This window comes from Xiphophorus couchianus, chromosome 9 (assembly GCF_001444195.1).
Source record: "Xiphophorus couchianus chromosome 9, X_couchianus-1.0, whole genome shotgun sequence".
NCBI classification, from domain to species: domain Eukaryota; kingdom Metazoa; phylum Chordata; class Actinopteri; order Cyprinodontiformes; family Poeciliidae; genus Xiphophorus; species Xiphophorus couchianus.
The window spans coordinates 28,914,784-28,929,792 of record NC_040236.1 but is presented as its reverse complement, the minus strand read 5'-3'; the positions used below and the strand labels follow the sequence as shown (position 1 = coordinate 28,929,792).

General features: G+C 35.6%; 1 protein-coding gene across 2 annotated transcripts in view; it reads right to left on the bottom strand.

Moving 5' to 3' along the window:
• anos1b (anosmin 1b) overlaps positions 1–15,009 on the bottom strand; it is a 46,075-nt gene that overhangs the window by 9,485 nt on the left and 21,581 nt on the right. For both annotated transcript variants that reach the window (XM_028028719.1, XM_028028718.1), the window contains exons 3-7: positions 10,686–10,748; positions 9,877–10,084; positions 9,076–9,260; positions 7,257–7,386; positions 202–295 (exon numbers count right to left, since the gene is read on the bottom strand). In XM_028028719.1, the coding sequence (XP_027884520.1) occupies positions 202–295; positions 7,257–7,386; positions 9,076–9,260; positions 9,877–10,084; positions 10,686–10,748 (680 nt within the window). The remainder of the gene's footprint in view (positions 1–201; positions 296–7,256; positions 7,387–9,075; positions 9,261–9,876; positions 10,085–10,685; positions 10,749–15,009) is intronic.

Here is a 15,009-nt window from a genome sequence, read left to right as displayed (position 1 = left end):
GTGTGACCTTTTTTCATAACATTAAAATGAAAATGACACAGAGTGTGTAATTGAACAAAGATGAACTATAATTTACTTGCAGACACAAGCACTATTAATCCTCCTGAACACAGTTTATGGATTATTGACCAATCTGCACTACTTAAAAAGTACTATTTTAACCTATCCAGTAATCTAGGATCTTTTGATATTTTCACATACCTTTCTGTGAACTCAGGCGTTAGCTGTGAATCTGCCCATTTTAGAGTCTGATTGCTAACTTTGATGTTTGTTGGAGGCTCAGGAGGGGATGGATCTACAAACAAAGACAGGATGAGAAAGACAGAAAACTTGAGAAACATGTCAGCATCCTCATTGGCATCAGTAAACAAGATTTTTTATTGGTCATCCTAAAGAAAACAAAATGTAAGAAATACTTAGCAAAACCATCAATAATCCACAATTACTGTCATGTAATATTTGATATAAAATAAATGTGAATGAAGTAGTTTTTAAATGTATGCTTGTGTAAATGTGTGAGATGAAACTATTTCAAAGGGGGAAGACAAGACCAAATACCATTCAAATAAAACAGGTGTACTGTTGATTTTGATAAGTCAGAAAACAGTAAACTACTACCAACCGAGAAACAATTAAAAAGTTAAAACAGCTGTGATAAGCAAGAGTTTATCTTTCTACCTTGTCTAGAGATGAAGATGTTGAAGCTGAAGTGACACTACAGTATTTTATACCCAATTTTACCCCTTATTTCTTGTAGGGAAAAGTCAGCAGTCTGTATTATACAAAATCTGTTAGTGTGAGGAGGGGTAAAGATGGGAGTCTGTAAGTGCGTGAAGGAAGCAGACCCAACCAGATTTCAATCTCAGTCAAATTAACATGATTGAATTCATGTCAGCATGTGTGTCAAATTTTGGAGCCGTTTTCAAGACCATGCTGTTTTAAACAGACCAACATTACCATTATAACACCACCCATTATGGAGAAGGATATACCAAGATTTAGGAAAAGCATTTTTTTGGTTGGATAATTTAGTAATAATTTAGTTTCTTTCAAAAAAAATAATGACCATTGTACACTTATTATCTTTTGTAAGATGGCTGTGTTGGCTAAGGTGGCCTTTATTTGAAAATAGTCTGACAGGAAAGAGGGTAACGTGAGAGGGGGAAGGAATGCGGCAAATGTCGCCAGACCGGTAATCGAACCTGTGACTACTGCCATGATGACTGAGGCCTCCATACGTGGGTTGTGCTTTGCCCCTACGCCACCACAGCACCCCCAGCTGTCATTTTCTATCAGAAACTAACTTTTGACATGACTTAAGTTTACATCTAATAATCTTATAATTATTAAAATGTACCCAGGTCTGACCTGTGTACATTTTTCTACTCTGAACAAATGTACTCAAATCAAAATTGTGTTTTTTATATTTCAATCTAAGACTACATTGCAAAAATAAAAAATACATTTATTGACCAATTTTCCTTTAATACCAGAAGGTGTAAAAGGGAGCCAAGTATTTGCTGGTAAATTGACATGAAGGCAAGAAAGTGTGCTTTTTTTCAGATGATCTATTGCTAAATTTCAAGGCCTCTAATTTGTTAGGTATTAAAGTAAAGATGTTGAATTCTAAAATACTTTATCTTTATAACCGAACACAGAGACTTTTGACCAAATTGTCTCATAACTCAGTTTTATCAGTGCAGCACAGTGATCAAGAGATTTTCTTAAAACGTTCTCAAAGGATAAAAGGTTAAGTCTTATCTGATTCAACAAAGTCAATTTAATTTATATCATCAAAGGTGAGAGATCCTGGAGAAGCCTAAAGCTATTTGTGGTAGCTTTAAAAACAAGAAACAACTGCCACTGCGCAATGTTTGCCTCAAATATGAAATCCTGGGGTCAACAGTCTTTCAATGCTGACTCTGTATCTCATTAAGCCCTAGAGCCCAAGATGCTGTATTTGATTAAAACTACAAAATGTATCTGATTAGGACTACACCCCCATAGCAGGCCTCCCACAGGCCTGGGGCCGTGCTCGGCTGACCCAAATGCACAGATCAAAGTTAGAGCAACATAGTGGGAGCTGACAGATCTGTACTGATTGTGCATGTATGTGTATATATTTGTGTGTGTGTGTCTTAGTGCCAGAACTTTCAAAACTATACAGAAAAACAGGCCTGAGTTCCTCATTTCTCATTGAAGCTAATTTACTGTTGTTTTAAGAAATGAAGGTATTAGAAAACATTTTCTGTTCCAGACATTCTGTTATAATCAAAGTTGGCAGATTCTGCTAATCTAAAATACCAACATGAACTCTGAGATGGTTTTTAAACTCAGACTCTCCCACTTGGTTAGCATCAGATCATAATGGAGGGACTGCGATTGTCCTGATTTTTGCCAGCTTCCTGATATATGACCTTTGATCTCCAGCCCCTGGCTAATGACACAAACCAGCAAGAAACACAAGAGCCTGACAGCGATCAGATTATAGTTTCTATGTTTAAGTGTGTTTTTAACCTTTAACCCTACCCCTCAAAGTACACTTGAATAACAAAATGCAGCTACATTTGAGCTCATATAAGTCATGAAATATTAGAAATACTGATAAATTTGTTTGATGGCTTAACTAAATCTAACTGCAGCTGTTTATTTGTTGCACATCTAAATATATTCTACTCTACAATATTCATTTATGTTTTTATTAAAGGTTGAATACCAGGCAAGCAATTTCTTATACAGATGCAAGAAAAAATCTAGTAAATTTTCAGCTTGATTAGAGTGACTTGTGAGTCACCTGAGGATTTTTTTTTCCAATCATTGAACATAAGCAGCCATAAGTGTCACCAGACTTTGCTTATAACACTCTTCTAGCTGGACACTGTTACTGAGTGAAAAGAAGTCAAAGTAAGATATTTTTGTATGAGTGAGGTGTTTAAAATAAATTCAGAGAAAGCTGAGATTTGTAGGAGTTGTCACAGCTTTTTCTGATACGTCTGTCGCTTATTCAAGTTGAAAGGGCAAGAGAGACAGAGAATAAAAATGTTAAGGTCTTTTATGACCTTAGAGTCTTAAAACGTGCTGGATTTGGAAATCTACATTCTAACTAAGATTTCCACAGACTTCCGTCTGTCTCTGAATACAGACACAGACAGCTATTTCAGTAATTCTGGCTCCACTAACTAACTTGTATTGTACCAACTTATACTTATCTAGCAACCCAGAAATCCAGAGGATACTTACTTACTTACACTTATTTAGTAACCCAGAGCAGGGATTAGAACTTGGAACCCAGAAAAATGACCTAAGAAAGTACTTTTTAGACTCCTATTCTTCCAAACCAGAAAATTAATTAGACCAGAGGATACTTACTTATATTTACCTACCAATCCTGAATAGGAGTCTCTAGTTTATTTACTTTGGATCAACATTATTAGGTTTTTCTTCTTTTGCTTTTTCTTTTGGTTTGTTATTTTGTTTGTATTTCCTTTTAATTCTTGTAAAGCACTTTGTATTGCCTTGATGCTGAAAATGTGCTATATAAATAAAATTACCTTTACCTTTATTAAAGCTAAGCTGTAATACAAAATGCTGCAAAAATGAAAATGTCAACTCTTTTATTTGTGTCACTTATGAAATAAAATGGTTTCTGCTTGTGATATAACTAATACTGATCACATGCAGCAAGAAGAATTGAGAAAATATGTTGTTTTTATACTATATTTCTGAAATAGAAATTAGAATCAGCTAAAATCTGACTAGTGACTAGGAGGCATAGACTACAAAAACTGGATGACAGAATTTGGATGATAAAAGCCTGATGAGTGCATATCTGTAGTTTCTTTCTTTTGTTTTTTAAAAGCATGCTTAGTACATGCTTATCTCTTATAAAATGCAAGAGATAAAATGCATATTTTCATGACTCAAAAATATGTACAAATAATTTTAGAGAAAGTTAAGTAACTTAATATTTTAGCCTGAAGGTTTGTTTAAACCCAAGTCATTTAAATGGAAACCAGATGTACAAGTTTTTATCAGAAGTTTTGTAAAAATAGACGTGTTTGGAATGGAGCTATTAAAATGTGGTAGCCTGGAGCAGATTATGTCAAAGCAGTGAAGTGGATACCTTATGTACAGAGGTTATCCGGTTTTCTTGTCAAATTTATTTTTATTTGTTACCTTTGACAAAATAAAAAAATATATATTTCTAATTTAACCTACGGAGGTTTTATTTACCACAAATCATATGCCTTTCAACAATTTGTGAAAGCCCAGATAATGATGTCATGGATTAGTAAGATTCTGGATAGTTTGGTTCAGGACATTTTTTGGTAAACTGAGGCAGACCTGTGCAGACCAAAGCAGCACCTCAAACATTCTTCTTACATGTGTGGCATCATGGAAGGATAAACTCAAATGATCTTTTCTAGCAACTTCAAAGATTAAAGGAAACGTCTGACTATGTAAATCATGAATTAAAGTTACTCTACTGAAAATATTTGATCACAATAAAGTACCAGCTAGAGATTTTAAAAAAAACATATTGTATTCAAAACTGCAATAATTAGTTTACTTTATATAAATGAGCCAAGAAGTGAAGGTCAAACTTTGTAGCAAATCCGACTCTGGTACAAATTCTTGTGAAATTAAATATTAGATCTTACAATTAGTGACAAAAAAGTATCTACAAGCTGTCTTGTATTTGTATAATTAGATGCTCAAATTTCATGTGCTCATTAAAATTAATTCACAAAGTGCATAAATCGGATCTGGGTATGTGCACTATGATTTAGTAATTTAATCCAACCTTGTTAGCTTTTTTTGCTAGTATATTTTTGTTGCTAAGATTCATGTGCTCTGTGTGTACCTGCATGTAAAAACATGCATAGACATTGTAGAAGCCTGATTTTAAAGTTTTTTCAGACCATCAGGAAAATGAAGTTCATATTTCCTATGGAGGTTTAAGTTTATTAGGATAAAAAAATGACGATTTACAGGTTAGAACATATACAGAATTACAATTAAGTTAAAAACCTATGAATGATGATTTGTAATATAAGACACTATACTAAGTAATTATACTCTCTGGTAATTATGCAATTCCTCATTAGACAGCTAATGAAGTTTGGGTGTGGTGATACAGGAGTGAGTCGTGCAGTTGGAGCGGAGCCACACAGTATTTTGACCTCATTCACATTATTCTTTTACTCTGTATTGTTTTTGTGGATAATTTATGTCTGTATGGTTTCTATTTTGAAGTAAAAAGTTGAACCTTATCAAGAGGATTCAGTTTTGATATTTTTTGTCATCAAGTGCATAGCAAGGGGAAATATGGAGAGTGTCAAGCTCATGGCTTCATTAGTTTGGAGCCTACAAACACAGAACAAAAATTGGAGAAATTACATTATAACCTCATCGAGTCCAGTAATATCAAGCATATGTCTCAAACCATTGTCATAGCTTTTAGACATTGTGAAAATGATTAGCTGTGATGCATTTAATGAGAAGGAAAAAAATAAGCCTCGGCTTTTCAGTACCTGATCTGCTGATCGTTGATCATCAATAAAGAGAACCTTGCGAATTTCTGATCTCTGGCTTATTTATTGGTAGATCTCTATCACTTTGGAAATCTATGGAAATGTATTTTCCTTTTGCCAGTACTTTGGCCAATAATTATAAGTACAGAGCATGTTCCCAGGCATTTCGCTATAAGTCAACAATGTAAGAAACACCAGTGAAACTGAAAAAAAAAAACATGTAAGGGTGTAAGCTGGCTGAAATGAAGTGTAAAGGGAGTTTTCATTTTCACTTTGAGGGATTGCTGCAAAGCCAGCACCTATTAACTGTCCAGTGTTGTTAAATGCTCGTTTAGAATGAGTGATTGCTGCAAAAATCAGTGACTCGATGTAATCGGCTGGATTTTCTTAGATAGTAAACATTTTACATTATAATACAATAAACTGAACTGTTGATATAATTGGATTTAATTGTCTTAAATTATTTGTTGTGATTCAGAACTATATAAATAAACTTAATTGAATTAAATTTATCAGTGCAAATCTTTTGCCTGTTGTGATGTCATCAACCAATTACACACAAATGATAATCAGCTTTTATTCTGATTGGGCTGTTTTTCTTAACTTTCTATATTTGAAAGTCCTGCAGTGAAATCCACATCTCATTGTGGTCTTTGTGTGGTTAATGTGTATATACTACTGAAAAAGCATATTATTACATAGTGCCTTTATAATATATGAGGCTTAAATGCTTCTCTGTTCGGGTTGAGAGACTCATCTCCTGCAAAGGTAAGTCAGCCTTTGAAAATTTTCCATATCAAAAGTCTCATGCATAAAATTCTATTAAAAACAAATGCAAACTCCAGTGAGTTTGCCATTGGCGTTAAATGATATTATACATTGAGAACACTTATGTAAAAGTCTTACGACTCACAGAGGAGATGACCTCACGCATGTAAGCAATGCGTATTACAGCCCTTTAAGTAAAGCAAGCTGACTGGTATGCTATTGGGAAGTTTCTCTTTATTTGAGGACCAAAGATTAGCCTCAAGTTGAATGAAGCACGGGAAATTTCTCCTCAGTGCTCTGCATAATTTCTGATTATATCTCAACTGATAAGGAACCGGTTTGCTGAGCTATTTTCAACATGATAGCCAGGATTTTGTTTTAAACATGCTCTATTTAGTGCTGGCAGGGGATTCAAACCATGAGCCAATCCTGGCCTGACACCAGTATGATTTAAGACAGCTGAGCATTAGATGAATGACCTACAACGTGTGTGTGTTCAGCTCATCTCTCTGACCCAAACCAGAGATTTCTCTCTGGAAATAAACCAACTAAAGGAGGACATCAGTGTGTGACTTTTTTAACATGTGCAAAGAGCCACATATGAAGATGTATATATATATGTTCAGCTTTCTGCCTGTGTTTTATGGACTGTTTGATGGTATCTTACCATCAAACAGCGTATACCTTATGCATTAACTGTGAGTGAAAATGAGAAAAGAGCAGAAAAGGAGGGGAGTGGAAGTGTTACTGAGTTTTCTACAGCTCCAAAGGGAGATTTAATCTCTCTCATAAAGTGACACAAATTGAACACAAGTGTTTGCATTCTGCATCTTGTGACAGGATATCGAAATTTACTGGCAGGAGAAGGAAAACCTTCAGGATTCATCACTGTGAGTGGGACACATAGAATAGCTCTCAAAAGGGAACAACTATGTTTTGAGTTTGTTTTATTACCTTTACTGGAGATGTAGTGCTTGCTGGGTGTGGTGAAGCCTCTGCTGCCGTGGCTGTTGATGGCTGCAACCCTGAATTGATACCAGCGCTGAGGCCTCAGATCGGATAAAATCACATCCTCAGACAGGGTCTGAAATCACATCACATGAAGAAAACTACTCAGAAAATCCAGTTTAGAGCAGCAATTTAACTTTTCAGATTATTTATCATATCTGTTATTGTTATTACATAGTAGTAGGCATGGGCTAGTTACTGGCATAAAGGTGTGCTAAGGTTTTAACATGAGACAGTTTGACTCTGAATAGTTTTCATTATTTCCTCTTCAATTATTTTGCATCTGTAACATAAAATATAGAAGTTAGGACCTGCATAACTAGTACTGTTAAGGAGAGTCATTTTGACCTCACAGAATCAATATAAAATGCTGCATGCATTACTGTCCCTCTGCTGGTTGGATCTTTTTATGACAACCAGGTTATAGAGCACACAATTAATGGCCATAAACATGATTCATTGACTGAACAACATATATTAATTTAGTTAGTTAAATATTTATAACACATGACTATTTGGAAAAATTAATCATATTTGTTTTTAATGTATAGACAGGATTTGTTATAATGGTCTACTGACCCGAACTGGTCAATCTTGTAAGCATAAAGGTGCATGAGCATTTTTTTTTCAGCCAGCTGACCAACAGTGCGTAGCAATAATTGGGGGCAGGGCACGAACAAAACTATTAACCTTTAAAGTGAACCACTCCAGCACTTTCACTGACAACCCATTTAAATGACTTCAATTCAAAGGAAAGCTATTTTCCCCTAATAATTTTATTTCAGAAAAAAAAAGACCTTAAGTAAAATTCAGCAATTTTGTTGCCCAGGTCAACACATCTCTAAATACAGTTTTCTTGCAATGAAACATAAAATTCATTACTGCAAGTTTTACTCTATGGCTTGTGTACAGAGTGAATTAAGTTGTCCTGCACTGGCAGGAATATAATAAACTGGGGCAAAAATTCAGATAAACGCTGCCAGAATGTCTTAAAATATAAATTAAACCATCTGGTCAAAGTATGGTAAAAACTGGTCCAGACTCACATGTTCTCTGACAGTTCGAATGTACTGACAGTTAAAAGCTGCTCATCCACACTCCATTGCACACACACACCGACACGCGCTGTCATCTATTTAAGTCCATAATGAGCATTCAGTCATTCAGAATCAGCCAGTGGAAAGACTGCGGTTGCCTGTGGTTCCCTTTTAAGTTCTGCTTATTTACCTAACCTCCCCCAGACACACACACAAGCATGCAGTTCACACACACAGTCACTGACACAAATACACACGCACACCCCCCCACACACGGGTTTACCCTGGCAGAGTGGGAAAGACTGGCTGGGGCAGAGAGGTTTAGACAGCAAGGCAGCAGACTGATGAGGTGGAAACAGACTCTAGCATCCATCTCCATAGCTGGGATGTTTCATCATTTAAGGCAAATTGAGAGTTATGAGGTAAAGATATGTTAGAAATGCTGTGGTGTGTTGCTCCACAGTTACAGGCACAGGAACCATTTTTAATGGTGAGAATGAGTGCCGGGAGACACATTTTTGCGGCTGTCAGCTCACTTATATTATTAAACTCCCCACCAATGACACTCATTAATTAGAGACAGTTTGTTATAGTACAAATATTTATGTCTCTAAAGCACAAATTATGTGCCATTCATCACTTCTCTACTTCTTCTCTCTGTTGTATCATTTCACCAAATCACAGCTTTAATAGAGATGTAGTATTAAGCTGCTTTGTTCGTTACTCACCATGACAACAGTAGCCCACGGAGAGGCGTGGTCCTCACTAGGGTGAATGCCAATGTTCCAGCGGGACTGAAGCATGTAAATAACAGGCTCCATGCTGACATTGAACTTTGAGACCCACGCCACCTTCACATGACCCTCCGGATCTTCCACAAAGTTCATCTCCCTGCGAGGTTTCAAGGGAACACCTGCAACAAAAAGATAAAATAAAGAAAATATTTAAAGAGTTTGCTAATCCTTATTTTATTTTGGTCAAAACAATTAAAACACCACGGAAAGAAAGTAGTTTTGGTTTTTGTCAAGCTATAGTTTAAAGTAAACTATATCTTTAAATATGACAAAAACAAAAAGGATTTTGTAATGTCCTGTTGAATGTGGACAATTGTTGAGACACGTAATATGCAATTATAATGTACTATGCAATTCAACTACATAATCATTATTTCAGAAACACTTCACAAGCAATACTTTTTTATAACTGTAAATTTAGAAATAGAGAAGTTATTCAAGTAGGGTTTTTTTCTATTGTTGCAACAGTCAAACTCTAACCACAACTCAGGCAGCTCTGCCTCTGTGTGATAATCTGAGTCTCATCCTAAAAATATTTTGGTATTTGGATGGAAGTCAGCTGTACTTTGAACAGGCTTTTTCTTCCCAGTCAGATAAAGATTGAATAAATAAAAAAAGAGAAAAATTAAAAAAATAACAGTGATAAGAATAAATGGAGATGGAGAAGTAGCTGTAAATCCTAAAATAAACACCCCAAAGTTCTTAAAACAGGGAACTGGAAGGATTTATATTTACCTTTGTATAAATTGGCTGGAGCTTGACAAGTGTGTCCGCAGTCATTAAAACAGCACTTTCTGGAGGACGGACAGTCGTGGTCTAATGAGCAGCTCTCGACACAAGCTGCAGCGAATCCTGTGGCTCGCTGAGGCGGGGGGCAGTCTCCCTGCCGGGACGATCTCAAAGATGCCAGAAACTCTCTGCTCGTCACACACTCTGTCTGTTTCTGAAAGAAAGATGCAACCCAAGAGGTATTATGGTTATTATTATGACCAAGGTTCACACACACTGTGGTTAGAATATGCAGTATCTCAGAATACACACACAAAATATTACACAGGCAAGGTAAATGTTTTTCATGCTATGATTCTGAAATTTATCGCTCACATTTCTCCTTTAAAAGCAAAAGTGTAAGGGGGTGTATATTTGTGTGTGTATCTCCGTGTCTGCTCACATGGCTGCAGTTTAGCCAGATGTAAACACAAGCTTTACCTAATGGCTCTGAATTACCCTGTGGTCCTAACCAGCCAGCCAGTCAGTAACACGCTTCAGCTATTGTGATGAAAAACTAATCTATCTGAAAACCGCAGCAACTGGCTCTACAAATAATCATTTAGGGCCACACACACACATGCAAAATACTAGGGAAACAGTTGCACACTCTTCTGTATGTTTGGAGAAGCTCTTTAGATTTGTGACACAAACACACAAGGAAGTTTATACGTCCAGGTTCCCACTATAAAAACATCTTCAGTTTGCCAAGAAATGCATGTTTCTTTTTTTTTTTTTGCAAGAGAGACAATGCCACCAAAGTTGCAGTGACTTACCTCACATGACTTTGGAGAGAACACCTTCCTGGTTTCCCATAATTCTTTGCATGGCTGAAGGCACTGTAAATAAAAACAAAAGCAGTATGGGACAATAAAGTTTTACACGACTTGAACTTTTCAGACTTTTGTCAAATAGAAACCCCATACATTAATATTTTTACTTACTTTGATCCTTTTGTAACAGACTAACAAAAGCAGTGCATAATTGTGAAGCGGAAGAATGAGAAACAGAACTTTCAGATTTTTATGATTGAAAATCAGGAAAGTGTGGCACGCGTCGATTTTTTTAAATCTAAGCATATGTTTCAATGTAAATGAATCCATTAAAGGTCTGGCTGTACATTTAGGTTTGTTGTCTTGAAGCTGCTTACCACCTTTAATAGACAGCCTTTCAAAATTGTCCTGTATTTAGCTCCATTCTCTCATCAACTCTGACCAGTTATCCAATGCCTTTTGAAGAAAATCATCCGTACAGCATGATGCTGCCACCACTGTTGTCCATAGCCAACATGGTGTGTTTACAGTGTTAGGTTTCTGCCAAGCATAGCTTATTGCTTTGGTCCAAAAAGTAAGATTTTAGTCAGATCTAATCAGAGCATCTTCTTTTACATGTTTGTTATGTCCGAAGTGTGTTGGGAGAAGTGGAGAATGCAGCACCAAAGCTTTGGTCAAAATAAAACTATTGTAGCACTGGTTCTCCTATACAAGAGTAAATTGAACAAACCTAGACTGAGTCTCACACACAGGTCTGTGAGTTTGATTAAACTATGATTCACTCAGTCACAGCAAGCATATTGGTCATGAGACGAGTGATGAAGGCAGCTCCACTGTGACCTTATAGCGATGTGTTTTAAATCAGCTGCAGTCATGGTGGATTTATTAGGATGAAAGAGTAAACCATTTTAATGTAGTATAAACTGATTTATTATACTGTATCATGTTCAATAAACCAGAGATATTTTTAACAGGTAGTGAAATCCTAATAACATGACTTTTATCTTTTGTTTTTGGCACACTTTAATTGAGAAAATTCAAGGATTATTTCTGAAATTAATTAGATTGTATTATGTTCTGAAACTTATAAAAGTGGAAGGTATAGATCCAATGGGGATTTTGGTTGGATTATCTTAAAATCTATCAATGTTTAAGCTTATTACTACAAAACAAATGTGTTAATATTCTATTGTCTTTATTTTACGAACCTCAAAATATGTGCATTTATTACACGTAATCACTTTACAATTACTTTATATATTGAAAAAAAAATCTAAAGTGGTTATACGTGTAAATAGTTTAAAAATTTAGGCAAAAGGGCGATGAATCAAAGTTTTTCCATTTGATTTATTTTAAATTATTGGTTCCATTGTTTAATTTGCACTATGTTTATGTAGAGGAAATGTCCAAATGCAGAAAGTTTAGTTTTGCATCCTTGTGCCAAAAACAAGTGAAGTCCATTCAATAATTAGGTGGTTTTAGGAGTTTATTGGTTGCACTTGACTCTGTTTAAGTATGGATTAAAGGAGGTTGAGCAAGCATCCATTCCAAGCATTTCAGATATTTTAATTGTCTAAAATCCCAGTAGAAACCATTTAAGTTTGTGGTTGTTATGAAAGAAAATCTGAAAACGTTCAAAGAGTATGAACACTTTTGCAAGGCACAATCAAGATTGATTCTAGCTGACTGTTCAAATTGGCAACAATAACAAAATGTATAAATTAACAACTGTTAAGTTCTGTTCCGGAAAATGAACACAAGCATTTCCCAGAACAATTTATCCAAAACAGCAAAAGAATCAAGAAATAAAGAGAAGAAAGGGCCTAATGATGAGAATGAATAAAGTATCATGCAGTTAGAAGATTTCCAGCAGCAGATCTTCTAGTGTAAGCCAGCAGAATACTCTCCCAAAGCACACTCATCTGGTTTGCCACCTCAGTGAACTGGTGAGTGATGTCTCTCACCAAATTAAAACCAGACAGCATATAAAAACTGCGGTTTCACCCTGAACCTTTTCTCCCCCGCCTCCTTTCTCTCCATGCCTGTCTGTCTCCCTCAGCTTCCTGCTGCGCCTGGCTTCAATCATCTTTCCAGTCCATTCCCTCCCACCGACTCCAGAAGAAGAAACATGATTTAACAAATGATAGAAAAACTTCCTCTTTGTTCATCTATGTGGGTAAACTCTTTGATAGAAGTGAACAGTTAACAAATTCATCGATGCAGGGCTGCTTAAAATGGTCTCATCCAGACTTTTGCGGTGGTAAATATTCAGAATGAAATCATGAGGATCAAAGGTTCTCACATGATCTTCTAAGCAGAGTCATTGAAGACATATGTGCTTGGTTTTTACCATTTTGAAAAATTAGGGTACCCCTTCAACACCTCACCATAGAGTCTGCTATTCAGAGGGTTTAACAAATGCAGTATCTACTGTGTTTGTAGGAAATACCAACAAGAGGTTCAGCATGAATGCTGCCAAAATAAGTACTTCATAATTTATAATTATGTTTCACCTATATGCATTGACCTCACCATTACCTTTCCATTGTCTTGGTATTTATGCAGCTCCAGACTCTTTCCATTTTTCTGACAAAAAACAATAAAATTCTTTAGATTATTCTCAGAAATTCTTTAGAAAACACTACAAAATTTCCAAGATTTTTTGGGGGGAAATTTCAGTCGTTTTTTTGGCAGAAATTTATTTAGGGTGATTTATTTATTTATTTTCAGTTTACAATGGCCATAATACACTGTCGTAGAAATGTTCCCTGAAAAACTTTTAATAGTAAAATATGTTCTATGTTTTGGTTGCAACATGATATTTGAAGAAGTTCAAGGGACATAAATATGTTGGAAGACATTTTACACAAAATTTGAAGTGTAAAATATATTATTACATATCTAACTCGATTAATTGTCTCTATAGCTATCAGAAAATATGGAGTCTGGATATACAGAAATTACATTCTGATCCTATTAAGATCTTAAGTCTAACTTCACTAAATTAAATAAACTTAGGATACTTTGAATACTTAATAAACCAATCAAGGCTCACAAACTTTGCATTCAACTCATATTACAGTGTAATATAAGTCAGTTTTGTACTGACTGGTTCTGGCCTACCTAAGATTGCAGGTGATGGCTGCTCATGACCTCTAAAGTTTGGTTGCCATCCCCCTGTGGGGGTAGATGTGTCTCACATGGATTCTGCTGCATTGTTTCCAGTCTCACCTGGATAACAGATGTGGTAATGTGAGGACCATGTCCTTCCATTCTTCTACCTTCTACACCACCCAACCCTGTCTGCTGTATGAGACGTTATTCAGGAGTTTTGTCAGCAGGTCTGCTGACTCCTGTGTTGCTGACTATCTCATAACCTCTATGACACACTACAGAGACTGTCACACTGGGCAGTGGAGGAAATCAATCAATTTTACTCCACAATTCACCTCTATGCCACAGATGAAGTCAACCAACAGGAGGTGGTCCTCAATAGCAGCAAGCTAAAAATGTAAGTAAAAAAACTACAGCACATAAACAGTTAACAATCCATCAAAGTCCTGATAGATGAAGCGCTCTATATCTAAAAAGAAAGATAATACTTTGATAGTGCTACAATATCTTTTCAAACTAATTTTTTCGTCATATTTGTTAAACGCAAATGGGAAACCAAAAGTCCTAATTGTATAACGTAGTTAACAGTTTTAAAATATTGCTCTTCGCAAAGTTATCTGTTAAATGTTAAAACACTGGTTTGTCTCTTCAGTTTATGAAACGTTAAAAAGACATGCAGAGAGTCTTGAGAACTATTGATCCAAACTAATGAAGGCAAAAAATATACAAGAACAAAAAATGGATTTTTGGTGTGTAATGGATGTCAATCATTCATCATGCTATCAATCATTAAGCAAAATACATAAGAAAACTGAGGGGTAGCAGGTAGAACATTATCTCATTGTGTTTTTGTGACTATTTTTTAAATTCCAATTGCAACTTTTATTTAGAATCTACATTTGTATAGCTTCAACTTGAAAATTAGATCTGACGAGTTCCTGTTGAAGTTTCCATGAGTCTCATCACTTGACATGAATGTTATGATCTTGCTAAAAACTACCTCTTCAACATGGCCAAACGTCACACCAGCATTTACATTTAGCACAGCTTGTTGTATTTTCATACATGGATGTATGTGGTATGAATTTCTATCCATTAATTTCTTTTGCTTTTTTATCCTTTTCTTCTCCCCTCTGACCTCAGCTTTGGTCATGGAGGTGCTTTTCTGAGAGAGCCAAGCACAAAAAACTCAACACAATACAGAACAAAAAGA